This window comes from Homarus americanus, unplaced genomic scaffold (genome assembly GCF_018991925.1).
Source record: "Homarus americanus isolate GMGI-L3 unplaced genomic scaffold, GMGI_Hamer_2.0 scaffold25827, whole genome shotgun sequence".
Taxonomy (NCBI): Eukaryota; Metazoa; Arthropoda; class Malacostraca; order Decapoda; family Nephropidae; genus Homarus; species Homarus americanus.
Genome location: NW_024738300.1, coordinates 1,381,924 through 1,408,128, shown reverse-complemented (window position 1 = coordinate 1,408,128; position 26,205 = coordinate 1,381,924). Strand labels below are relative to the sequence as shown.

The window sequence follows — 26,205 nt, the reverse complement described above, 5'->3', positions numbered from 1 at the left end:
GAAAGTTTTGATGGAACCGTTCCAGGCAACCTTGGGACGGTGGGTGGTAAGCCGAAGATGTACAATGGTCCACACTGAGGTCATTCATCACCTGTTTGAACAAAGATGGATCAGATTGTTGGGCTTTAATGAGCTCATCCTTACTAATGGTCTTATTGTACAGATCTTCTGTGGGTAGGAAGATATTGGAGGTGGTTTTAGATGAAGAGGGCTCATTTCGCACACTCTGTGACCGGGTGACAGCACAAGATGGGAAAAGGTGAGGAATAGTTTCTTCAAGGTCAGTGGTGGAGTTGACAGGTAAGGGAGAGTCGACTGTCTTTATGTTGGGAACCACTAGATCTCCTTCCAAGTCATTACCCAATAATAAATGAATGCCGCTCACAGGCATTGGATCTTTCCTAATGGCTACGTGCACTTCCCCAGTAATCAAGGGACATTGGAGGTGCACTTTAGCTAAGGGATAGGAAGAATGGGATGAGAGATCTGAAATTAGAACACATTAGTAAATGCGGTAGATATATCAGGAATGACGTTAAACAGGAGGATAGATTGTGCTGCGCCCGTATCATGTAGTATACGAATAGGGAAAGAACGAGACCCCTCTATGATTGAAATTTTTCCCTCATAGGTGAATGAAGAGAAGAGCTCCTGATGGGGCCTTTCCACATTGGTGGTTGCTATTGGTTTGAATTTGGGATCCAGGGAACTACTTTTAGCAGTTCGACACTTTGGGTGTTTACAAGACTGGATCGTATGGCCTGGTTTTTTACAGTAAGAACAATAAAACTTGGTTGCATCAGGGGGGGTAGGTGTGGAACCTTTCGACCTACCACTCACGTCCCCAAGGTTATCATCAGAGGAGGACCTAACATGCCGGAAAGTACCACGTTCCCTACGGCACAGTGACTCCACCAGCAAGGCGTACTCATCAGCCAGCTCAGCCGCACGTCCTAAATTAACCTCTCCACGCTCCTCCACATGCTTCAAGATGTGAAATGGTATCTTGCTCTTCCACTCCTCCAGGACTACCAAGTTTAACAAATCCTGAGGTGGCCATTAAGAAAACCTAGATAAATTAATTAATGGGTCAAAAGATAAGATAAGTGGATTACCCTAGAAAATATCACGGCAGTGGATAACCAGAAAGTCCCGGAAACTAACCAAGTTATACCTAGGGAAATTACACTTATGAATATTGTTCTTCTGATAAGATCCTTAGATAAGGATAAGAGACTTGAAAGAGGAAGGGCGTATTACGGCATTAATATAAAGATCCGGATTAACAACCCTTAGATACTTGAAACAGGAAGGGCGTATTACGGCATTTATATAAAGATCCGGATTAACAACCCTGAGATACTTGAAAGAGGAAGGGCGTATTACGGCATTAATATAAAGATCCGGATTAACAACCCTGAGATACTTGAAACAGGAAGGGCGTATTACGGCATTTATATAAAGATCCGGATTAACAACCCTGAGATACTTGAAACAGGAAGGGCGTATTACGGCATTAATATAAAGATCCGGATTAACAACCCTGAGATACTTGAAAGAGGAAGGGCGTATTACGGCATTTATATAAAGATCCGGATTAACAACCCTGAGTAAACAGGAAGGGCGTATTACGGCATTAATATAAAGATCCGGATTAACAACCCTGAGTAAACAGGAAGGGCGTATTACGGCATTAATATATAAGATCCGGATTAACAACCCTTGAGTTACTTGATTATTGACCCCGAATGAGATAATGAGAAGAACAATAATTGAGGCTTTATAATTATGGGGTCCTGGTAGAGCGGGGCGTCCCAAGATATCACTTCACCCTAAACTAGTGACTATGGAACAGCCTACTCTGGAGTGAGGGTACGGCATTAAACAGATCCGGATTCTTCCCTACACTCGATAAGACTTACTACACGACTGCCACGTGTAATAACAGGTAAGCCTTATGACACTTGGAACCTAATATCCTACGTCTGTCACTCTTACTGTACGATAATACCAATATATGCACACACATATGAAGGAACTTTAAACCACCGTAAAGCAATTGTGAACAGAAGTGACAGGGAGGAATAATTAACAAGGAGTAACAAGGGGGAAGAAATATGGCACTTAATGTTGGATCCTGTCACGGTCGCCATTTGTTAAGAGTTGGGGATTTAGAATATAGTTAAAAGTCTACCCAGATCCCAACAGGCAACAAAAAAAAAAAACAAAGACAATCGGACTATAAAAGGGTAGACAAAGGATGAGAGTTTTTGTTGTGTATAATAAAGTACCATAAATTCCTTAACAAAATATTCAGCTTTCTATAATTTACCCTTAACCATACTTAACCTAAACATTAACAGTATATACATATTTATACAACATAAACAATTTTGAAGCAAGTGGACGTGGGGGAGGCAATATAAGATTACAAATACTTAAGTGCGGAGCTGAGATGGCTGACGAGCAAGGCTGAGTATTGTAGAAGACGGTAGGTAGTCACTGTGCCGTAGGTTTCCAGGATAGGTGATCCTGTGGTCACTTCCCAGAGTGAACTCAACTCTCCTCGAACTCGAGCTGACAAAGAAGACTTGGTGGAGGTGACGCAACAACCAGGATATGGAGAAGGGAAACCCCGGAGTGGTAACTAAGAGTAGTCATACTCGGGTTTCGTCCCTAGATGGCGTTGCTCGTGGTGCTGGGTAGGTAGATCAGGACAATAGATGGCGTGGTTCGTAGTGCTGGGTAGGTAGATCATGACAATTGGTGGCGTGGTTCGTAACAATAGTAATTTGATAAAGTATATTTAGTTTTACCTAGGCCAACGTGACGCGCAGTAGTTCATGACGCCCCTGCTCGGTCGCTTGAGGGTGTTGCTTGAAGGCTTTGTTCTTAGACCTACCACGAGGTATGAGTGTTTCAGCCTCGCTTACTTATGATTCCCTGTTCGTTAGATCAGTCATCTAACATCTCTGAAGATCATAATGAAAATTTCTGAATATCACAATCGATCCCCCCACCAAAAAAAGACAGCACTGTCCTCATATGCCGAGAGAAAAAAATGCAGGCAACTCCCCCAGATGAGATCTGCTCTATTAACTGCATCTCATACCTGCGGCACCCTGTTAGCAGCATAGCCGTCCTTTATCTTCTGCCCCCCTGTTGCCTGCAGCTCTGGTTGTAACTAACTTTTCCAACCTCTGACATATATATATATATATATATATATATATATATATATATATATATATATATATATATATATATATATATATATATATATATATATATATATATATATGATAACCACAAGGAAAGAAGAAAACACGAAGTTCCCAAGCGCTTTCGTGTAATTCACATCTTCAGGGAATTTCGTGTTTTCTTCTTTCCTTGTGGTTATCAGCATATATATATATATATATAAAATCAAACGATCTCACCAGCCAGGACTCGAACCCTTGACCTACTGTGTGGCACCAGGGAACGTTACCGACCATGCCACAAAGACATGGCATGGTCGGTAGCGTTCCCTAATCCCACACAGTAGGTCGAGGGTTCGAGTAATGGCTGGTGAGGTCGTTGATTATATGTTCAAAGTCCGCGTGTTATATGGACTAAAAATGAAGTATATATATATATATATATATATATATATATATATATATATATATATATATATATATATATATATATTTATATATATATATATATATTTATATATATTTATATACACACAATAGCAGAATCGCCGCCCTCCGGGCGACTCATCCGCTAGGCCACGTTAATACGCCACCCTCCGGGAGGCTCCACATTGTCTCACTGTTCAGTCCCCAAAACTCCTTCTTCCATCAATAATTCATTAACGGTGTATGTAAGTTATACCATGTTTTGCACTACAACAGTACAGCAAAGGATATTTTTTTAGCATTAAACAGTTATTATTTTATTGTCTAATCATCACTACATTTAACACCACCCATCATCACTACATATAACATCATCCATCATCACTACATATAACATCATCCATCATCACTACATACAACACCATCCATCATCACTACATATAACACCATCCATCATCACTACATATAACACCACCCATCATCACTACAGTACATACAACAATATCCATCATCACTACATATAACATCATCCATCATCACTACATATAACACCATCCATCATCAATATATATAACACCATCCATCATCACTACAGATCGGTAAAGTAGTTTCCGAGATTCTCGTGCAGACACACACACACACAAACAGACATACTTCTTTCGCTAGGCCACGGTAGGACGCCACCCTCCGGGAGGCTCCACATTGTCTCACTGTAGTGCATTAAGGTAGACCACAATTTTGGTTTTGCCATCAGCAGCAAGTATGTACAGATTTTTGCCAGTTCTCACTCTGGAGCATCCAACATAGAACTGTCCATGAGAGAAGCAAGATAACACCTGCTATTCATGCCAAGTTTGGTCAGGGCGGCTCATTCGCTCGGCCACGGTAGGACTCCACCCTCCGGGAAGTTCCATATTGTCTCACTGTTCACTCCCCAAAACTTCTTCTTCCATCAATAGTTCATTAACGGTGTATGTTAATTCCACTACAACGGTACAGCAAAGTATATATTTTTAGCATTAAACTGTTATTATTTTATTGTCTAATTATCACTACATATAACACCATCCATCATCACTGCATATAACACCATCCATCATCACTACATATAACACCATCCATCATCACTACATATAACACCACCCATCATCACTACATATAACATCATCCATCATCACTACATATAACACCATCCATCATCACTACATATAACAATACCCATCATCACTACATATAACATCATCCATCATCACTACATATAACACCACCCATCATCACTACATATAACACCATCCATCATCAATACATATAACACCACCCATCATCACTACATATAATATCATCCATCATCACTACATATAACACCATCCATCATCACTACATATAACACCATCCATCATCACTACATATAACACCATCCATCATCACTACATATAACACCATCCATCATCACTACATATAACACCATCCATCATCACTACATATAACACCATCCATCATCACTACATATAACACCATCCATCATCACTAGAGATCGGTAAAGTAGTTTCCGTGATTCTCGTGCGGACACACAAACACACACAGACATACTTCTTTGTTTTATATATATATATATAGGGAGAGAGAGAGAGAGAGAAATCAACCTATTCATTTATCTACTACAGTAACAGTGTAATGTAAAGTGATCAGTGCCAATAGGTAGAGGTGAGTATGTAACAAAGATAAAATACTAGTAAGGGCAGTACTGTCACCAAACACTTGTTTTTTACCCACATTGCACAACTCGGTGACGTCACTGCTGTAAACAAACATACTCTGGTGACCTCCGTGTGTGCCTGCGTCTCCTTCCGGGACCAGTGTATCAACAATTATGGTTATTTGTGCAATATTCGGGTGTACCAGTAAAGCTCTAATCCCAAGGAGAACATCAAATATTACATATATCTCGGATATAAAAAACTTGTGATAAATGGATAAATGCCCACAAGCGTTATGATAACATAAATGCATTAGGCTAGACGAAAACTTGTTTGAAGAGAGTTCGTATTATGTATCTCCTTAATTCTGGAATGTTTGTCGATATCAAGGTATCTACAAGAAGGTGAGACATTCATCTTGCTATTTGTGGAAAAAAACAAAACTCTAAACATGTTTATAATCTTGACAAAATTCAAGTTAAGTTCTTGTACATCGGTACGTGGGTTTAAGGTGTCAACACCGCGCTTGTTTCAAGACGTGAGGGTGTGATAGCGGTTTTTGTATCACATTTAATTGTTTTAAATAAGTTCTGGAATTATAAGTGGCAGGGCTGGATGTAAACACTTCTTCGGGTTTTTCCTTTATTGTCGAAGCGTCTATATACACAGTACTTAGGTATGAGAGAATGTATTGTGAATTTTCTCCAGGGAAGTGTTATGAATACATTTTTATAGAACACTTAAGTTACGTGTTCACCCTTGAACAAGTGGTAATGCTCTGATATATCTCCGAGCGTGTCCTTCAAACATGTGTTTGAGGAGAGAGCCTTGTCGGAATTGGATATGACAGTGCGAGAAATGTTTTGATTCATGGACTCGTCACCAGAATGTGATACTGATAGCGGCGAAAGTCAGGTGTGGGAGCGATCAAACTGTTGACATATTCAGCATTAACCTGCGCCGGACCTCTGTGTCACTTACAAGCTCAGCCGTGAAAAATCATCAACAGTTGAATCAGTGTTGAATAACTTGGTGAATAAGTTGACGATTATTCATTTGGGTGAATATTTATATACAGAAGGTAAAGCAAAGGTGCTATTACAAGGGAAGATTTCTTTTAGTTTCTTAATTCTGCAATGTCGCTCAATATCAGGTTATCCAGAAGACCGTTAAACATTGTTCTTGCCACGTTTGACAAAAAGAAAACAATAATATTGCCTAAAATATAATAAAAACCTGGTACAGGTGTATGTCTTACGCGGCCACCAATCAGATGTGTTGAGCCGTGCATGCGTGTTCCAATAAATTCCCTCCTCATTGGCACGCTTGACCTATTCCTTTGCAGCACCTTCTGCTGTCAACATCTACTGCTGTTCTCCATTACCGTAAGTCAGTTAATGTTACTGAAAACTACTGTATATTTATAAGTATAACTTTATACAAAAGGAACTGCGTCTACTCAGTGTTATGTCAGTGAACTCTTTATTGGTTGACATAGATATTTTTATTGATTTTTTCTTATTTAATGGTTTGTCGTATGTTTATATGACGATAATCTGAAATTGTGAGAGTCATGTAAACAGTCATCAGTGCAAGTAAGTGATTCTCTGAATTACCTGATAAGATATTATGACACCAAGTTATCTTAGTCCACCGTTGAGAGGAATGTGCAGCATATTGTTGAATTTTCAGTAACATATTGTGATGAACTATTACGGATTAACGCAAACTATGAAATGTAAGTTACACAGTGATCAGGTTTTATGAATTATGTGGCAAAGAACATAGTGTTATGATTCGCCAGCTGAGCTCAGAATGACAAAATAATATCACAACTAACATTATTTTCATTCGCTACCTTGTTGTCTTTCGTCGGCTTTTAATCACCGCTTTTATTATTTAAATGGCGGAAACTATTCGTCGTTTTAATATTTGTTCATCTCACGAAAGACTTTGTATGATCTTCATTAATTTCATCTTATATTAAAGGCATTACTATTAAACGGAACAATCAGTATATTTAAACAACCAATTGTTCACCCATAAAAGTTTTTTCATTAATTAAATTTTTGCTATAATGTATACAATTAACAAGAATTAAAATGCACAGTTGTCACTTAGGTTTTCTTTGTCAACAGAAAACTAAAGTTTTCGATCTCAACCCGTCAATGATTAGGTGATGAAAATCAGTTATGAAGTTCCTAAATCAGTAAAAATTCTTATCGATAAGGAAAACAAAACCTTAAGATTATTCCACTCAGTTTAAATCTCCTTTGTTAAATAGACTTATGGTCATCATTTTTTCTTGGGCCTTTGAAAAAGTTTTGCATCATATATAGAGAATGATTTTCATTAATCTAATCTTATTAAAGATAAAACAGTCTCTGCTTTGCTTAAGAGAATTAGGCCGTTGACAAAGTTTAACGTCACTTAATATATATATTTTTTTGTTTATATTGCAAATCCGTAGATAATTATTATGCAATAATAATTCCTGATAAATGTTTACTCGATGTTTACAGAAGAATATCATGGAGAGGAGACGTAGATTCTCACAGACAACACTGAGTGAACGCGCGAGATTTGTCAGCATGTGGGCTGCGGGCGCATCGGTCCGCACCATAGCCCAGAACAACAGCACCACTACCACTACCGTCTACAAATGGATTCACAGGTGGCAAAAGGAAGGGAATCTCGGCAAAAAACATAATGAATGGAGAAAATGGAAAAATAATAAGACAATGGATTCCGTGGCTGTTCCTGTCCGCACCCAGATGTTTCCAGCGATCCCAGTCTATACTACTAACACTCCTCAAGTAGCATACTGGAGGAGGGTGACGCCTTATGTCATCCCTCAGCGAAAACCGGATTATGGCTTATTTTCTTACGATGAATATCTATATTTGCTCATTCAACTTTCCCTACTTCTTTACGCAATTAGAAAGAACAGCAGAGTATAATATAAGGAACTAATAACTGAAGCAACAGCAGAAGGAAAGCTCTATTATGTAGCGTCTTACTTTTTTCGAGAGATGAAAATATAAGAATTTCAAGAGCATACACGAAGGATGAAAACAGTACCAACGTATGGATAAACAGCAACATTTATTTAGTAATGTTTCGATAAATTTCTCGTCATCATCAGATCTAAAAAGAAAGAAAAAAACATCGAAAAAAATACAGGGTGTCCACAAATGATTACCCCAACGACAGTATGCTCTTATGTTTTAATCAGGGTAATCATTTATGGACACTAAGAGAATCAGATAAATAGACCACTAAGTACTGTGCATTGGAAAAAAAATACATTGAACAACAAACCATTGAGTTATTAATTATTAACCTTTATGTACAGTATATTTAACCATAGAGCAAAAACATTAGAAAATATCAGAATCCATAATCTACACAGCTTCCTGTCTACCATTCGTATTGGTTTGGATTCGATCCCCCAACACATGCTCAAGACCGCTTCCATTGTACTCTAACAAATTAATAATATTGTTTTTACTTTGCCTTTTTTTAGGAATTTCTTCCTTAGAATTTATTTTATTTTATTTAATCTAAACCAGCAAACACACACATTTGAATGTTGAGGTCCGCGTGCTATTTGGACAGTTGATATATATATATATATATATATATATATATATATATATATATATATATATATAGAGAGAGAGAGAGAGAGAGAGAGAGAGAGAGAGAGAGAGAGAGAGAGAGAGAGAGAGAGAGCCTCGTGTTTCCTAGCTGGAATCGGTAAAATGCTACTCCGACCACACAGTGGGCACGGGCAATCCCCAAAGGAGGCTCACGGCGCTTAACAAGCACGATGAACAGGTTTTGTGTGGAATATAACAAAGCCTAGGATTGCTCTTGTTGTTTTTGTGGCGCGGATGTAACGATCCCTGTTCAAACGAAGAGGTCCAGTGTTCGATTCCCGACTGGTGAGGTAATGTTTGCATATGGAAGTCCGCGCGATCTATGAACTGATGATATATATATATATACAATATATATATATATATATATATATATATATATATATATATATATATATATATATATATAATGTGTGTTTCTGGGTTAGATTAAATAAACTAAATTATAAGGAAGAAATTCTTAAAATTAAAAAGAAATTGGCACAATAAAAACGATATTATTACTTCTGTATAGCACAATGGAAGCGGCCTCTCAAAGCCACACAGAGAGAATAAGAAGACAAATATTAAAAATTAGAGAGTTGTAAGATGAGGCTTACTATAACAAGTATGGGTATTCATAGAAACAACATTAAATGAATACCAATTATTATTTAGATTAAACTTTAAACAAAATAAGGTTCTGTTTACTACTTCCATGCATTAAATATAAAAAAACTTTACAACCTTGCAACTCATCTTTGTAGTATTACACAAGAAAACACAAAATTGAATAAAAACTATTATCTTAACTAAATTAAACAAAATACAAAGAGTAGACACAGCTTACAAATTACAGTACAACTCTGTAGATTCCCCCCCCCCCCCACAAAAAATCATGAATGTTAATAGACTTTACATTAACCTTTACCTGTGTAGTTACACTAAAGTCCACAAACTTAATTGTAACTCGGTACTCGAAGATCATCCAATGTAACTTTTCGTAGGAACAAGAAGTTACACAGTGCCGCCCCGGTTTTCAACAATGCACCATGAATTCATTAATAAGTCATTATTCTATAATTCAGTTAACTATAATCACCTGAAAATGTTTCAATATAGGAAAATATAAGTCAGAATTCCCAGAATTTTAGTGATGCCAAGAAATTCGTTGAGAATCAGTCATTCGTAACAGTCACTGTAACATAAATGTTCTGCCGTAATTCTTTATAGCATTACAGCAGGCACTGTACAATATTTTACAAAATATGAGACTCTTACACATGGCAACACTTAAAGATTTTTTTTTCTGTTTATGCAATTTTCACCCAATAAATTACTTTCATCTTAAATTGCTAGAGCATTATTAATTACAATATGCACATCGATAAACACTTATGCACAGTGGGGCTTCCAATGAAGTAACAACATTCTTCTTAACCTCTTAAGGTTTTTTCCTCACGGAGTAATTACTGTATGAACTATTTATAGTCTCTGAGAAACACTCAGACATTGGGTCACAAATTTCAGATTTAATTTAAATTACCGAGTCCTCCAATGGAAAATGTTAACACTACCTAATTTATAATTCTTAACAGCTCTTATTAAGTCACTCACAACACCATAATCGAACTCAAGCCTGGCCCAGAGGTCTAGCTATGTTAGAATATTTAAAAACAAAAAAAGTCACTTAGCTCTGAGATGAATATTGTACCTGTGGCATGGTACAATCTATCCTGGCTGACATCTGAGACACGCAGCCAGACCTGCTCTATATTCCATGACACTTGTGCCTCTTGCTACCACAGGTTCATGGGTGTTATTAATAATTTTAGTTTCATGGGAACAGATTCTAACATCGCACTTTGCGTAATGTTCTTTCTCTAATTAGAAATATCGGGGTCACACACACACACACATACAGTATAACATATATATATATATATATATATATATATATATATATATATATATATATATATATATATATATATATATATATATATATATATTATATAGATCCACAATGGAAACGTGGATAGATATATCTCGATAAATCACGCAGGAAAAGGAAACAATGGAGCACCTTAGCTTTGTGTGATTTTATCGATATATATATATATATATATATATATATATATATATATATATATATATATATTTATTTATTTATTTATTTATTTATTGGCCCACACGGGCACACGTCAAAGACCCACAACGGGGCCCAGGGGGCGAACAAATAAGAATAGACAGTAATTACAAATAGAGAAGGAAAAGGTTCTACCAATCTACACCACGAAGATGCCGGAAAACCAGCCTTTTAAAGTGAGACACATTGAAGAGTATGGAAACACGGAAAAAGGCAGAGCATTCCACTGTTTGGCTGTGTGAGGAAAGATTGAGGTACTATAACGGGTTATTCTGGTGTGACCGACATCCATAGAGAAATGGTGGAAACCGTGGGTAAAACGTGTGTTACGAGCCCACAGCCTTGCCGGCGGTACACAGGATGCCAAATCCACCGAACATTGCCCGTTAAAGTACCTGTAAGAGATAGAGTGAAGCAACATTGTTGCAAAGAGAGAGGGAAGAAAGATTGTCAACTAAAGAAGGAGAGCTCATAAGAAGAATTGCCTTTGATTCCACCCTATCTAACAGTTGGACAGAAGAAGAGCCACCCCAGATATGAGAGCAGTACTCCTTTAAGTTACAAAGAATGAATCCCTCATATACTTGAAGCAACTGCTCAAGAGTGAAGTAGCTACGGCATTTGTATATCATTCCCAACTTTCGGGAGGCAGCTTTAGCAATGTTGAGGATGTGTGGCTTCCATGACATATTAGAGGAAATGGTGAGGCCTAGTATATCTATTTCAGAATTTGGGAGAATGATTGTGTCCTGAAATGTGATTGGTGGAAGATCTTTTATTTTAGAAAGTATAATTGGAAAATACTAAGTCTTATTACCATTGAAATTAACCAGGTTTCTACCTCCCTATTCGGAGATGCTGTACAGATCCGCATTGGGAGATGAAATGATATCAGTTCTAGAAACAGATCTAGTTTGAGAATTAGGGGAAGGGGAAAATGTGAAGAAGGGTGAAGAGTATATTCATCAGCGTAATAATGGATAGAATTAGTCGTAGTGTGAAGAAAATCACTGAAAGAAGAAGGAAGAGAGGAGGTGAAAGAACAGAACAATGTGGGGCACCACTGTTGGTAGAGAAAGAGTGAAGAGATCGATCCATCGACAACAACTGCCATGGATCGGTTCTCGAGGAAGCTCGAGCTTAGAAAACAAAGTGGGAGGGAGAAACCATAAGGAGGAAGTTTGGAAAGTAAGGACTTGTGCCATACCGTCAAATGCTTTGGAGATGTCGAGGGACACCACGAAAGTTTCCCCATAAACACTAAGAGAGGATGACCAAAGATGGGTGCAGTAGGAGAGCAGATCACCAGTAGATCTCGCCTGGCGAAAGCCATACTGGTGATCCGACATAAGAGAATGGCGTTCAAGGCGACGGAAAAAATGGGAGTTCAAGATAGTTTCGAAAATCTTAAAGAGGGATGAAGTCAGGGCAATGGGGCGATAGTTAGAGGGATTAGAATGGTTACTCTTCTTTGGGAAGGGCTTTACTAAGGCATGCTTCCAAGAAGAAGGAGAAATTTGGGTTTTGAGGCAAAGGTGAAAGAAGCGAGAAAGCACAAGGGCCAGAGTTTCAGCACACTCCCTCACAACACGAGGGGTATTCCGTCCGGTCAATGCGCCTTACTCACATCCAACCTAGATAACACACCAGCAACCCTACGAGTGGAGATTATAGGAAAGTGCATAGGTTCAATGGGAGAAGCAGGGGTAGAAGGGATAGAGTGGGAATCGTCTAAGGTGAAGTTAGAGGAGAATAAGGTGCCAAAGAGATTGGCTTTGTCAGGGGGAGAGTTGGCTATAGAGTTATCAGGTCGGAAGAGAGGAGGAAAAGAAGGAGTGCAGAAGTTGTTACAGATTTTTTTGGTTAAGGATCAGAAGGATTTACTAGACGAAGAATTAGTCAGGGCTGTGGTCTTTATTTTTATAAAATTCCGCTTGGCCCTACGAACAATAGCTTTACTACGATTTAAGTAATGAAAGAGGAGTAGGTAATAGGAGAAGGAGATATTTTCATAGCTTGATATGCCCTGGCTCTGTCCCTCCAAGCAAAAGAGCAGGAACGATCAAACCATGATTGTAAAGTGAGAGTTTTGGTAGAAGATGGGATAAATGCACTCATACCGCCCTGTATAACCCCAGCAATGCTGTCAGCACACACCGAGGCGTCCCGAGTGCAAAAGCAACACTCATCCCAAGGAAAGTCGGTGAAGAATTCTCGCAAGGATTGTCAGGTTGTCCTTCGATAGTGCCATAGTTAGCGTTTATAAGAAGGGTGGGGGAGGTGTCGTGCCCAGTTTGATTTAATAGAAATAAGGTTGTGATCAAAAGACCCTAAGGGGGCAGATATTGAGAATGAATAGTGTGAGGGGTTAGAGATAAATCAAAGATCAAGAATGTTAGCAAGTTGATCGTGTCGATCAGGAACGCGTGTAGGGTGTTTGATTATTTGTTCCAAATCATTAAGTAGGGAAAAAGAGAGTGCCTCAGCCCCACCTGGGTCATCCCTTGCAGAGCCAAGCCACTCACTCTGCTGTACATTGAAATCCCCTAGGTATAGGATCTGGGTGCTAGGGTGTGTGGATATCAACGTCTCATGGCAAGAAGTGAGATAGTCAAAGAGTTCAAAATAGTTGGTAGAGTTGGGAGAACAGAACAGTAAACAAAGAAAAATAGTCACAGTTGATAGAGATATTTTGAGCCAGATGACGTCATAAAGGGAAGATTCAAGATCCGTGAGTCGAGCTATAGGTGTATGTGTGTTGCAGTAGGCGCATACACCTCCCGTAGAACGGAAAGAGTTATAAAGGTTGTAGTTCGAGACTTGAATAAAGCTGCTTTGGTTAGTTGAAGTTCAGGTTGTAGTAAGAGGTCGGGGGAAAAGGTTAATAGATGGTGCTTCACAGAAGGAAAATTGGATCTCAGGCTGCCTACTCTATGAATATATATATATATATATATATATATATATATATATATATATATATATATATATATATATATATATATATATATATATATATATTCAAATTTTTCACACCTGAAAGCTTTCGCATTCTTTTTCAGGGAGAGATGGTGCCCGCTCTCAAGTCAGTGTTTTTGTGCTTGTGTGCTACTGTCTCAGCATTGGGGACTCGATTGCCTTCCACTACTGGTAAGACCATTTTTATTGACCATGATATACACATTATATGACTCACTGACTTATCCATCTCTTTGAGTTATATTGGTTTTTGAATGCATATATATATTTGTAGGCAAGTATATTAATATCTACCAAACTACTCACTTTGCTTGCAGATGAATATGTTAACATATTGTTACCCGCGACTAGGGCCATCAACGCTGTTTTAGCAACGATGCCAAACCACCATTGTTCTGTGTTCCTTCTCACAGACGGCAGAGCCTCAGCCAACGCCATCTTCAAAGTGAGCTAATTATAGTGGATCGTAAAATAGATTTCTGTCAAAATTTGACACGAGTTTCCTTTATATTTGAAATTTATATCGAAAGTTTATCGTTGTCCGTGTGTTATTTCATTATTTATTTTAGGTCATAGAACAGATACGGGCCTCTGGAGTGGGATTGTTCAAGGTGGATGGTCAGGATGCAATGATCAAGCAGACGCAGTTTTCTCAAGTGATCTACGAGGCACGGCGGGTAGGTCTCTTTTATACTACAGAGGCGGGCAGGCCACTTTCACATTACCTTTCAGGCGGGTAGGTCACTTTCTTAATACTGAGGCTGGAAGGTCACTTTCTTAATACTGAGGTTGGAAGGTCACTTTCTTAACACTGAGGTTGGAAGGTCACTTTCTTACTACTGAGGCGGGTAGGTCACTTTCTTAATACTGAGGTTGGAAGGTCACTTTCTTACTACTGAGGCGGGTAGGTCACTTTTATACTACAGAGGCGGACCAAAGGCCACTTTCACATTACCTTTCAGGCGGGTAGGTCACTTTCTTACTACTGAGGCGGGTAGGTCACTTTCTTTCTACTGAGGCGGGTAGGTCACTTTCTTAATACTGAGGTTGGAAGGCCACTCTCTTACTACTGAGGCGGGTAGGTTACTCTCACATTACTACTGAGGCGGGTAGGTCAATTTCTTACTGCTGAGGTGGGTAGGTCACTCACATTACTACTGAGGCGGGTAGGTCACTCTCACATTACTACTGAGGTGGGTAGGTCACTCACATTACTACAGTGGCGGGTAGGTCACTCTCACATTATTACTGAGACGGTAGGTCACTCTTACATGATTACTGAGGCGGGTAGGTCACTCTCACATAACTACTGTGGCGGGTAGGTCACTCTCACATTACTACTGAGGCGGGTAGGTCACTCACATTATGGTGGAAGGTCACTCTTACTGAGGCGGGTCGGTCACTCACATTACTACTGAGGCGGGTAGGTCACTCTCACATTACTACTGTGGCGGGTAGGTCACTCTCACATTACTACTGAGGCGGTAGGTTTATGGTAGGTCACTCTCGCATTACTAATGATAGGTCACTACATTACTACTGAGGCGGTAGGTCACTCTCACATTACTACTGAGGCGGGTAGGTCACTCACATTACTACTGAGGCGGGTAGGTCACTCTCACATTACTACTGAGGCGGGTAGGTCACTCTCACATTACTACTGAGGCGGGTAGGTCACTCTCACATTACTACTGAGGCGGGTAGGTCACACTCACAATACTACTGAGGCGGGTAGGTCATTCTCACATAACTTCTACCATGTTGACGTCAACAGCTGCGGCAGGTGTCATGGTGCGTGACGGTGGTGGTGGTGAGCGACGACCCAGCCTTCCTCGCCGCCTTCGCTGAGTGGTCCCTCAAGGGCCGCCTCCTGGTGTGGCCGACGAGGCTCCTCGTCGTCACCCGCCTGCCCCTCCCCGAGCTCCACCACCTACACAAGTTACTCTCCATGACCAACTCCATGTTGTTGATATTGGAAAAAGATCAAGGAAATATCAGGTACTATGAAGGAAGCTATTATATATTGTTTGAAAAGAAGATTAATACCGTGATTGTGAGTCAACTGTAGGCTAAAGAAAAGTAGGATGATTTGTGACGAGTGTTAAGTACAAAATTCCTAAAAATATTTACTGTAGTTGCAGCCTTTATGTGCACCTACCGTACAGTCCGCGGGGAGCCCAGACATTGAGAGTTGCTTCCTGGACATCACACCGAGGCCTCGCTCTCACCACTCATCTCTCATTGTACCCTGACAAATTTTCCACGTGAGATATAAAAACATTATATATATATATATATATATATATATATATATATATATATATATATATATATATATATATATATATATATATATATATATATATATATAATCAACGACCTCAGCAGCCAGGATTCGAATTCTCGACCTACTGGGTGGGACTAGATATAGATATAGATATAGATATAGATATAGATATAGAGAGACAACTGTAAAATATTCTTATAGTAGAACCTTTATCATATAATTCTTATATTTTCTTTAGATTGGTGGAGACACCAACCTAACCTTATACGACAACAACTTCCACTAACACCACATTTTACATTGATCGCGAAACAATTGTATCATAACACTTTTATATGTGGAAACGTGTCAATTTATTAAGTAGTTCTAACTAAGAACGTCCTTGTCATTCGCATTGTATGGCAGTATCCCTTTTATTCACAACACTATTAATATTCCATTTGTCAGATTTCTCCTGCGGCCAAACCTTGTGGTGGCGACAGAGAGAAACCCTATCAACAAAATAACATCTTTTAACGATGGTGAGGGAGGAAAGGGACAGAGGTTTAAGGTTACTGGTCCTATGAACATGCTGGTGGATTACCTAGCAAAGGCTCATAACTTCTCGTGAGTTAACATTTACTTTGCTGGTATTGTTTCCACACACATAGGAAAAGTTTCGTCAGTGATAAATGCCGTAACATTTGGAGTACAGTCAGTGTTACTTGTAATATAATATAAACTCTTTTTCGTTATGTTTTAATGTATATTTCCTTTGAAATGACATATTCAAGCTTATAAGCAAAACTATCCCTAACAATGTGTCAAAAAGTGAGTAGCATAGCACAATCATAGGACAAATAACAATAGAGACAAACAAATCATACGTTACTTTCACTCTTCCCGACCATATTATTTTATTTATTAAGTTGTAATTGAATATCACATTTTACTGATATATTTAGCAACTCCGGAATATATAACAGTCGCCTGATCATATTTTCCGGTTTCTTTATATATTTTTTTTCGTTTGTTGTCACTTACACAGCGGAAGATATTGTTTGATCTCTCAATTAGAGGAAAGAAGAAACAGGGAAATATGTTACGCTACTGAAGGTATTCAAAAGGAAATTGTGTTGCTTTGAGAATATCTATAGGATCTGTAGATTTTTGTTTAACTTAATACATACTGTACACTTCACTTGAAATTTTCCTATCTAAAAAATCTAAGCATCACTTATCAGGCCGTCAATTGATGTTTGAGTCATTGTAAACATTAATTGTGTCTCCCTCTCCAGGTACACATACATGCGGCCTCCTGATGGGTCATGGGGCCATTTGAATGAGAACGGGTCTTGGTCTGGCATGGTGGGGATGGTAGTCAGGAAGGTAAGTGTAATAAGGCAACATAAATCATTTCCTTTTAATCACAAGCCAGGTGTGTACTTTCAGTTAATTTCCTTTAATAAGGAGGTGGGATGGAAGTGAAAGTAGGGGAAATGTTGCGGTATGGAATGTGGAATGTGGCAAAAAAAGAGCCAAGATAACTAGTATGAATATCCAGACTCACACACAGTGTTAGTTTACTCCCTGTGCTCATTATCACTAATAAAACGACTCCAATCATCATGATCCATAACCAAACTTCAAGCATTATAAAAAGTGATAACACGAGACTTCACTAATTCAACTTTACAGTATAGTCCCCTCATATATGTCTCAGTCTTTGAGTTACTCCTGTGTTTTTAACCGTGTTGTCATAAATCGTTCTAACCAATCTCAAACTGCCATGTAAATATAGAAAAACAAAGCGTTATTGTTAAGAAGGAAGTGGATACAAAACAAACAAACAAATACATGATAATGCAGACCGAGAAGATTACTTAGTGGCTAAACTATATCATTGATGAAAACTTTATACAGTAAAAACACCCATTTTTTAGTACAGGTAACCCTTTACATTTTATATTCCATAGATAAAGTAATTATTTCGTTGTCGTCAAACACACACATACACACACACACACACACACACACATGCACACACACACAAAATACAGACACACACACAAAAACACACACACACACACAAGCACACACCAACGAGACTACTCCCACATCTGTAGTTAATTTGTATGTTCACTCCCTGTTGCTTCTCTTTTCTACTGAATGTATTTATCAGTTAAGTGGCCCACTCCCCATTACACTATAGGCTTATGCAACTCTTATCATCTCTCTTTATTGGATATTTTCAGTCTTTTCGCTGCCATTTTCTCTCAATTAGCCGTTATTTATTTACGTATCTATTTACTTACTTATTTATTATTATTATTATTTTAAACGCCTTGGTTAAGGACGTTCAGGTGACGGGCAAGTCGAAGGGAATGAGTGAAACCCGTCTTTTGACGCATTCAGTATTTATTGATGTGGTCAAAGCCTGCAGAGGAGATGTTCATAATATTACATGGTGATTCATCTGATACATAATTAGTTAGCCTCAGAAACGAGTTGGCGTAATTAGTCAACAATATTTCAGTACCGAGGGGTATGTCTTCACTTAAGCTGTACTTACAAGTGCGGGTCAATGCAGATCAGTATAGTGTTCCAAGAGACAACAGTACTGTGTAAATTGTGTCAGCAGAAATTCTTGGACAGGATTGTGAGTCGGTGTTCACGAGTGCGAGCAGACAGCTGGTCCTTACAGCATCACTGGAGAGGGCGATCTCCTGGAGTCCAGGCAGCCACGCCACCCTTTAAACCATACATTTAGCAGAATCAGGACCTCTTCTCCGTAAACACCGCGCCCCCCAGCTACCACATCTGGCGAGGTAACAGGCCGTCTGGGGTGTGTCGCAGGCTGAGAGATCCAAAATTTGTCCGGGCAAGGCAGCGTATGCCAGCAACTGACACCAGCATAATAAGCCAGCTGCGATAATAGTTATTATTATTATTATTATTATTATTATTATTATTGTTGTTGTTGTTGTTGTTATTATTATTATTATTATTTATTATTATTATTATTATTATTTATTATTATTAGTAGTAGTAGTAGTAGTAGTAGTAGTAGTAGTCATGGTAGAACCGACCCGCATGGATCTGCGGCTCAACTAATTTAACACAGATAGGATAGATGTATTAGGATATTTAATATTAAGGTAAATAAATGAAGGTGTGGCTATTGGGGGAGGCTGGAGGCCAACCGACCCTCCTTCCAGGTGATGGTGAGATCTTCCAACTTAGGACTTCAAACACATCTAAAGAAGCCAGGGGACAGCGAGCTTTCTTGGAAATCAGGATTTTTGATCCCATGGCCGCATGTCACCGTAACCTAGCTCTCGATGCTGCACACAGGAGGAACGAGAACGACAAGAGAAGGGCATATGGGGAGAGAATTCAAAACGTTGATCAAGGCAGTTTCACTCCTCTAGTGTTCACAACCTCTGGTGGGATGGGACCAAGTGCAAGATGTTTCTACGCCCGACTCGCGGAGGTGATCTCCGAACAGAAGCAGCAGCCCAGAAGTTATGTTACAGCCTGGATGAGATGTCGACTGTCTTTCTCTCTCCTTCGGTCGGCTTTGCTCTTCCTTAGGGGAACGAGAGCTCCTGCCCCAACTCCGACAAATGCTGCAGATATTGACTATGAGGCTACTGTCACTGAATGCCGCATAGATCTGCGGCTCAACTAATTTAACACAGATAGGATAGCAACTTATGTATTAGGATATTTAATATTAAGGTAATTAAATGGTGGCGAAGGTGTGGCTATTGGGGGAGGCTAGAGGCCAATAAAAAAAAAAAAAGTAGTAGTAGTAGTCATGGTAGAACCGACCCTCCTTCCATTGGATGGTGTCTCTTCCAACTTAGGACTTCAAACACATCTAAAGAAGTCCGTGTTGGCGTCAGTGCTCGAGGATTCTGGACCCGGGGACAGCGAGCTTTCTTCGACATCAGGATTTTTGATCCTATGGCCGCATGTCACCGTAATCTAGCTCTCGATGCTGCACATAGGAGGAACGAGAACGACAAGATAAGGACATATGAGGAGAGAATTCAGAACGTTGATTAGGGCAGCTTCACTCCTCTAGTGTTCACAACCTCTGGTGGGATGGGACCAAGTGCAAGATGTTTCTACGCCCGACTCGCGGAGTTGATCTCCGAACAGAAGCAGCCGAGAAGTTTGTTAGAGCCTGGATGAGATGTCGACTGTCCTTCTCTCTCCTTCGGTCGGCTTTGCTCTGCCTCAGGGGAACGAGAGCTTAGGCCCCAAAGCCGCCAACAGCTGCAAATATTGACTATGAGGCTACAGTCACTGAATGCCGCATAGATCTGCGGCTCAACTGTCTCAACACAGCTAGGATAGCTACTTATGTATTAGGATATTTAATATTAATGTATTAAAATGGCGGCGAAGGTGTGGCTATTGGGGAGGCTGGAGGCCACTTTAAAAAAAAAAAGTAGTAGTAGTAGTAGCAGTAGTAGCAGTACCTATTCTCTTTTTGTAGTGGCCATATCCGTTAAATAAAACCAGAATTACAACGCATATGAAAATGAATCATTCTGGTTTATTATAGCTGAAGCCACAACACGCTGCTTTCATTGAAATGTCAGTTATTGGTATCATATAAGTAAGTCAGTAAACTGTAACTCTATATACATATTCTTTAGTATTAACTTTAATACCAAATGTCCTCTATTTTTGTTATCTTCCAAATAAGAACAATTGAGCATTCAATTACGTACAGTGAAAACCTTTACTGAAATTGAAGTTTGGTGCTATAGGAATAAAGCCTTTTCTTACTTTACAGGAAGCAGATCTCGCTTCTGGTCCTTTTGGTTTAAATGAGAACCGCGCTAAGGCGATAGACTATACTGCACCAGTGTTGGTGGAAGACAACAGGCTGCTGGGTGCTCGAGGAAAACCCACGGTGGACCCTTGGGGCTTCCTCCTGCCCCTGGCGCCGTGGGTGTGGGTGGCAATCCTTACAGCACTTCATGCGCTGCCTGTGATAAAGATATTGTTGGATTCCTGTTTCTTCAAGATATCAAATGGGCAAGAGCGGTGGCTCAAGGATACCTCCGCTTATCTGCGCATTTTATTACAGCAAGTTAAGTTAAATTTAATTTTGGTTATCGTGTATGTGTCTTTATGACCAAACATAAGAGTGTTTATTTATTTTATGTGTAAATGTTAGTTTGTAAAATAACTTTTACCCTGCAAATGCAAACTTTTGCCTCCGTGGAGACTGACAGGCGAATTTGCCCTAAGAAAATTGAAAACCTTTATCATTAATGCCCAACCACAACGGAGAGTGGAGAGAAAATTTCTAAGCAAATATAAACTTTTGCTTTAATCTCTACTACTATGCGAGCAGTATACAAATTCTGCTAAGAAAGGGCAGAGTAATTACACTCATAAAACTGTACCACTTTTATAGACGTCTCTGAGCGCTCATACTGGTGGGAGTGGGAGCGGATCGTTTTGGGGGTGTGGATGTTGATGACCCTGGTGTTAACACGGAGCTACGCCGGCAACCTCATGTCCCTCCTGGCCGTGAGACACATCTCAGAGCCTTACCAGACCGGTCAAGATTTTTTAGATGATCCATCAGCCACCATGATATGGGTAAAAGGTTCCGGCTATAAACAGTATATATATGTGAGTAATCCAAGTTGTTGTTAAGTTTAAAAGTGATATTAAACGATTAAATATATTTAAGATGATAAGGCAAAACTAAGTGCACGATTGATTTGAAATTAACTTAATAGCAATGCAAAAATCCGCAGGCCTGAGTTACTAACATGGACATATTATATTTATATTTTTTTAGTATAACGTATTGGTTAAAATATCTTACATCGAATTTCATGAATTGTTATTAGAATCCACGCTAACGTTATGTATAGCTTAAACTGTGTCCATTTTCCAAGGATTTTATCCATATTTCTGATTATAATGAAATACAATTATAAGAGAACTAGGATAAAGGGAAACATTATAAACTAGACTTTAAAGACAATTATTGATATAAGACATATTTTCCCTCTTAGGCAGCTGAATCAGGAACATATCATACAGTTGCCGACTTAGATAAAGAAGGACGTATCTTATTCGCTCCTCTCCCAGAATTTCCCCGTTTAGTTGACACCTTGGTAAGGCGGGGTGACCACGTCCTTAATGCTGTACTGATGTCTTTAAGAATCTATATGGCTGATGAATTTAAACGCAAAGGTAATATACATATTTATATATATATATATATATATATATATATATATATATATATATATATATATATATATATATATATATATATATATAACGTTGTTATGGTGCCTAATTGAGCTTCAGAATATATGTACATAAGTATTCCTTAGTCTCTTTCTCGCATGTTACATATATAAATACCCAAGACCTTATTGATTTTTATTTGCTTCTTACCGTTTATCATTACAGGCAGCTGCACTTTTTACATCTCTAAAGAGCCGATGCGTCCTGGGGACATGGTTATGATTGGGCAGAAGGACAACCCATTGGTTTCTTCTATAAGTAAAAGGTATAACAATGTATGTTTGCTGTGTCAAGTATTAATAACCCACCTTTGTCATATATTCATTCTTTCATTCCCTGTTCGAGTACTTTGGCGTTATGATAATCGCATTTCTCTATGGAAACATTGAGCAAGTGAACTACATGTATGGGAAATATTTTTATATAACCTTTTCATTTAGCTTAAGAGCAAAACCTAGACACTAAGCAAAGCTTTCTTAATAATGAAAGCTTACATTGCTTTGAATAACATTTTAATTGCCTTTACATTCATTGCAAATGTATATGGGTCTGGAAAAAAAAAATATATATATTGACATTAGTAGTCACTTTCTAATGCATCTCACAGAATCAAAGCGATGACTGAGGCTGGACTGTTCGTCCAGTGGATGAAGATGGATGAACCAAAGTCAACCATCTGTGATCACGAGCCCAGGAAGATCACCGTCATGACCTCTCTCACCCTCAGCAATCTTTGGGTATTTAAACACAAATTTCCATGAGCAATATTATTGTTGTCTAGAAAGGAAATTTATTTCCATGGATAGTCTTAGCCATTATTTTCATTAAATTCGTATAATTATTTCGAGGGACAGTGTAGCCTACCTCTTCCCCTGGGCACGTGTCTTGACTTTGATAAACAGATAATCTCAGGAAATATAAGAGGTATTGTGAACAAAAAAATCCAAATTGTCTATATTGTTTAACCACCGACAACAATGAAACCATTTTGTTTTATATTTCAGGGAATGTTCGTGTTGCTGGCCGCTGGATATGTTATCAGTCTGTTTTTGCTCTGTTTTGAGGTTCTTTCGGTTTGTACTTATTAATTTTGAGGATATTAAGCAGGAATTTATGATCTGGATAAGACAAGAGACTCGATTACAAACTGCTGTGGGAACAGATTTGCCATTACTATTCACTGCGTCTTGGTAACTCAACCAACCAACTATATGATAAACTGTTTCTTGATAACATGGATGATTATACGCTCACAAATGCAGACAAACGCCCTAAAGAATAACCACGCCGACATACGGTAATAACTTACACACAAATACATCGTAACACTACCAAAAAAGATTAAAAAAAAACATTAAACAGACGCAAAGTAAACACATAGGAACTAGATCCACATAACGGAAAAAGTCACCAAGCAGTCAAATCAACTATAGGGCGATGGTAGTGAGTCTATGCGCCATCCCTCTAGGGCCCACTACTACTCCAAGATCCCCTGCTGGTCTAGCCTGGGTCCACGAGGCACCCAGTTACCGTGTGGTGCCACGAGGAGGCATAGCAGGAGTCGTGATGGTGAGGAGACCCCGATACCGGCAGGGGAACACTTAGCAATTTGCTTCCCAGTTCGCCACGAGGGCTAGCCAGCGGCAGCAGCTGAAAGCGAGAGGGAGCAAGCAGCACTTGCACCTTAGCACTAACATTATACTGCCACACGAGACGCATTTCACCACCCTGTGTGTGTGGCACACACACGCACACTCACACACACTCACTAACTTGTTTTCCTCAGTTACCTTCAATATATACTATCAGAAAACCTTTATTTAATTTAGAAAAAATGGTTTAAAGATGACCAACTAGAGTGCGTTCCTATGTTTGCTTGTTATTAATTTACAGGAAAAAAATAAAATACGAATTTTAATTTTTGGTGAAGACAATAAGAATCGTTCAAGGAAAATTTCGATTTTTTTGTCAGATTTTTGTGTACCTTTTATCTTCTACCACCGTCTTTTTCCTTTAACAACTTGACAAAGTTATGATTTATTTATTGACTTTGACTATTGGAAAACTCCCTCGATCTCTTCAAGTGAAGGAAGGGATTCCCGTTTTCAATAATCATTTCTGTTTGGACCTCTATGCTGAAGTATTGGAACAAGACACTCGATGCTCTGGAGCAGTGCTTCGTAAACTTACTCTTCCCGCGCCCTTGTAACAAACTTATCTCTGACCCAAAACCTCTCCTCCTCCTCCCTGATATTTAAGCGTACTGGATATTATTACAGTTCATCAAATTAAGAAAGAAATAAAGACATTTTCCACTTACAATATTTATAAAATGAATAATCCATAGGTATCCAGCTGTAGCGTATTTACCTGTAATCAAACCTAAATATACATAAAACTGTTCGAACGACAACGTTTTATTGCGCACTCTTCGACAACAGAAACAATCAGGACGTCATCACTATAAGACCAAGTAGGAAAAGGGTTGGAAGCATAATGTGTTGTCTATGGTGGACCCTGCTACCATATGGCATCACAAAAATTGTGACCAAGTCCCAGGTTGCTGATCTAACTTTCTGTCTCATTTACACACAATTGCAGTGTCTCAATTGTTTCTCTTACCATTGACAACACAACATACATATATTATTTCTCATTTTTTATTTTCTCGTTTTTGTAATTCCTTATGGTTCTTATTATTATTATTATTATTATTATTATTATTATTATTATTATTATTATTATTATTATTATTATTATTATTATTATTATCATTATCATTATCATTATCATTATTATTATTATTATTATTATTATTATTATTATTATTATATTTTCGCCCCCCAAGCCCCGATGTGGGTTAGTGACCTGTGCCCGGGTGGGCAAATACCCGTAAAAAAACTAAAATTATCACATGAACAACTACTGAATCATTGCTGAATAACTTTAGTGAATAATTTGGTGTCATTCATTTGGGTAAATATTTATATAATGCAAATGGTGCTGTTACAAGCCTCCTTGCTGACAATGACAAAGTCACCGACGCGTTGCTATACGATACATTAGAGAGACCCGACTCATCGACAAAATCTGGTTGGACAGTTGTGTTCACATACTATTAAAATTTCATGTATGTATAAATAAGAATATACTGTATATTGTTACGGTCATCTCTCCTTTCCCTCAATATTTGTTTCAGTTACCCATTGTATTTAGTTTATGTTGTTTTCCGCTTTTTCTTTAGAATCTTAATTCCAGCTTATGGTAAAGACTTAAAAAAAGTCTTGATTATTTTATATAAGTATGTATACTAGTATTTGTTTCATTATGTAAACTTTGTAGAATATATTCTTATTTTTTTTAGCTATTAAAAACTGTAAGAAGCAGGTGGGAAGTATAAAATGAATTAGAAATGTGTTGATGAAACAAGAAAATATTGGAATATTGTTTTGGTTTTGGTGGCACTCGGTAGCTAGGTTCAGGAGGATAGGAGGGCCAAGCTTGTGTGGTGCACATTTATCTATTATTATCTGGGCAATCATGGATATTTATG

General features: G+C 38.6%; 1 protein-coding gene across 1 annotated transcript; it reads left to right on the top strand.

Annotated features, from left to right (window-relative positions):
* Window positions 1-6,606: 6,606 nt before the first annotated feature.
* Window positions 6,607-25,234, top strand: LOC121873777 (glutamate receptor-like). The gene is made up of 14 exons (XM_042377479.1): window positions 6,607-6,708; window positions 14,176-14,263; window positions 14,410-14,537; window positions 14,662-14,769; window positions 15,867-16,090; window positions 16,228-16,356; window positions 16,827-16,985; window positions 17,657-17,747; window positions 21,169-21,469; window positions 21,799-22,019; window positions 22,412-22,592; window positions 22,818-22,917; window positions 23,260-23,389; window positions 23,657-25,234. Exons 1-14 carry the CDS (start codon window positions 6,613-6,615, stop codon window positions 23,738-23,740), a joined length of 2,040 nt encoding a protein of 679 aa, XP_042233413.1. The 5' UTR covers window positions 6,607-6,612; the 3' UTR covers window positions 23,741-25,234.
* Window positions 25,235-26,205: the final 971 nt, after the last annotated feature.

Bases quoted from the DNA above. Each gene is read 5' to 3' on its own strand.
- LOC121873777 (XM_042377479.1), top strand. From the start codon at position 6,613: ATGCGTGTTCCAATAAATTCCCTCCTCATTGGCACGCTTGACCTATTC. The intron at 16,091-16,227 runs GTACTATGAAGG...TATTTACTGTAG, and splicing joins AAAGATCAAGGAAATATCAG to TTGCAGCCTTTATGTGCACC. The intron at 22,593-22,817 runs GTAATATACATA...TTATCATTACAG, and splicing joins TGATGAATTTAAACGCAAAG to GCAGCTGCACTTTTTACATC.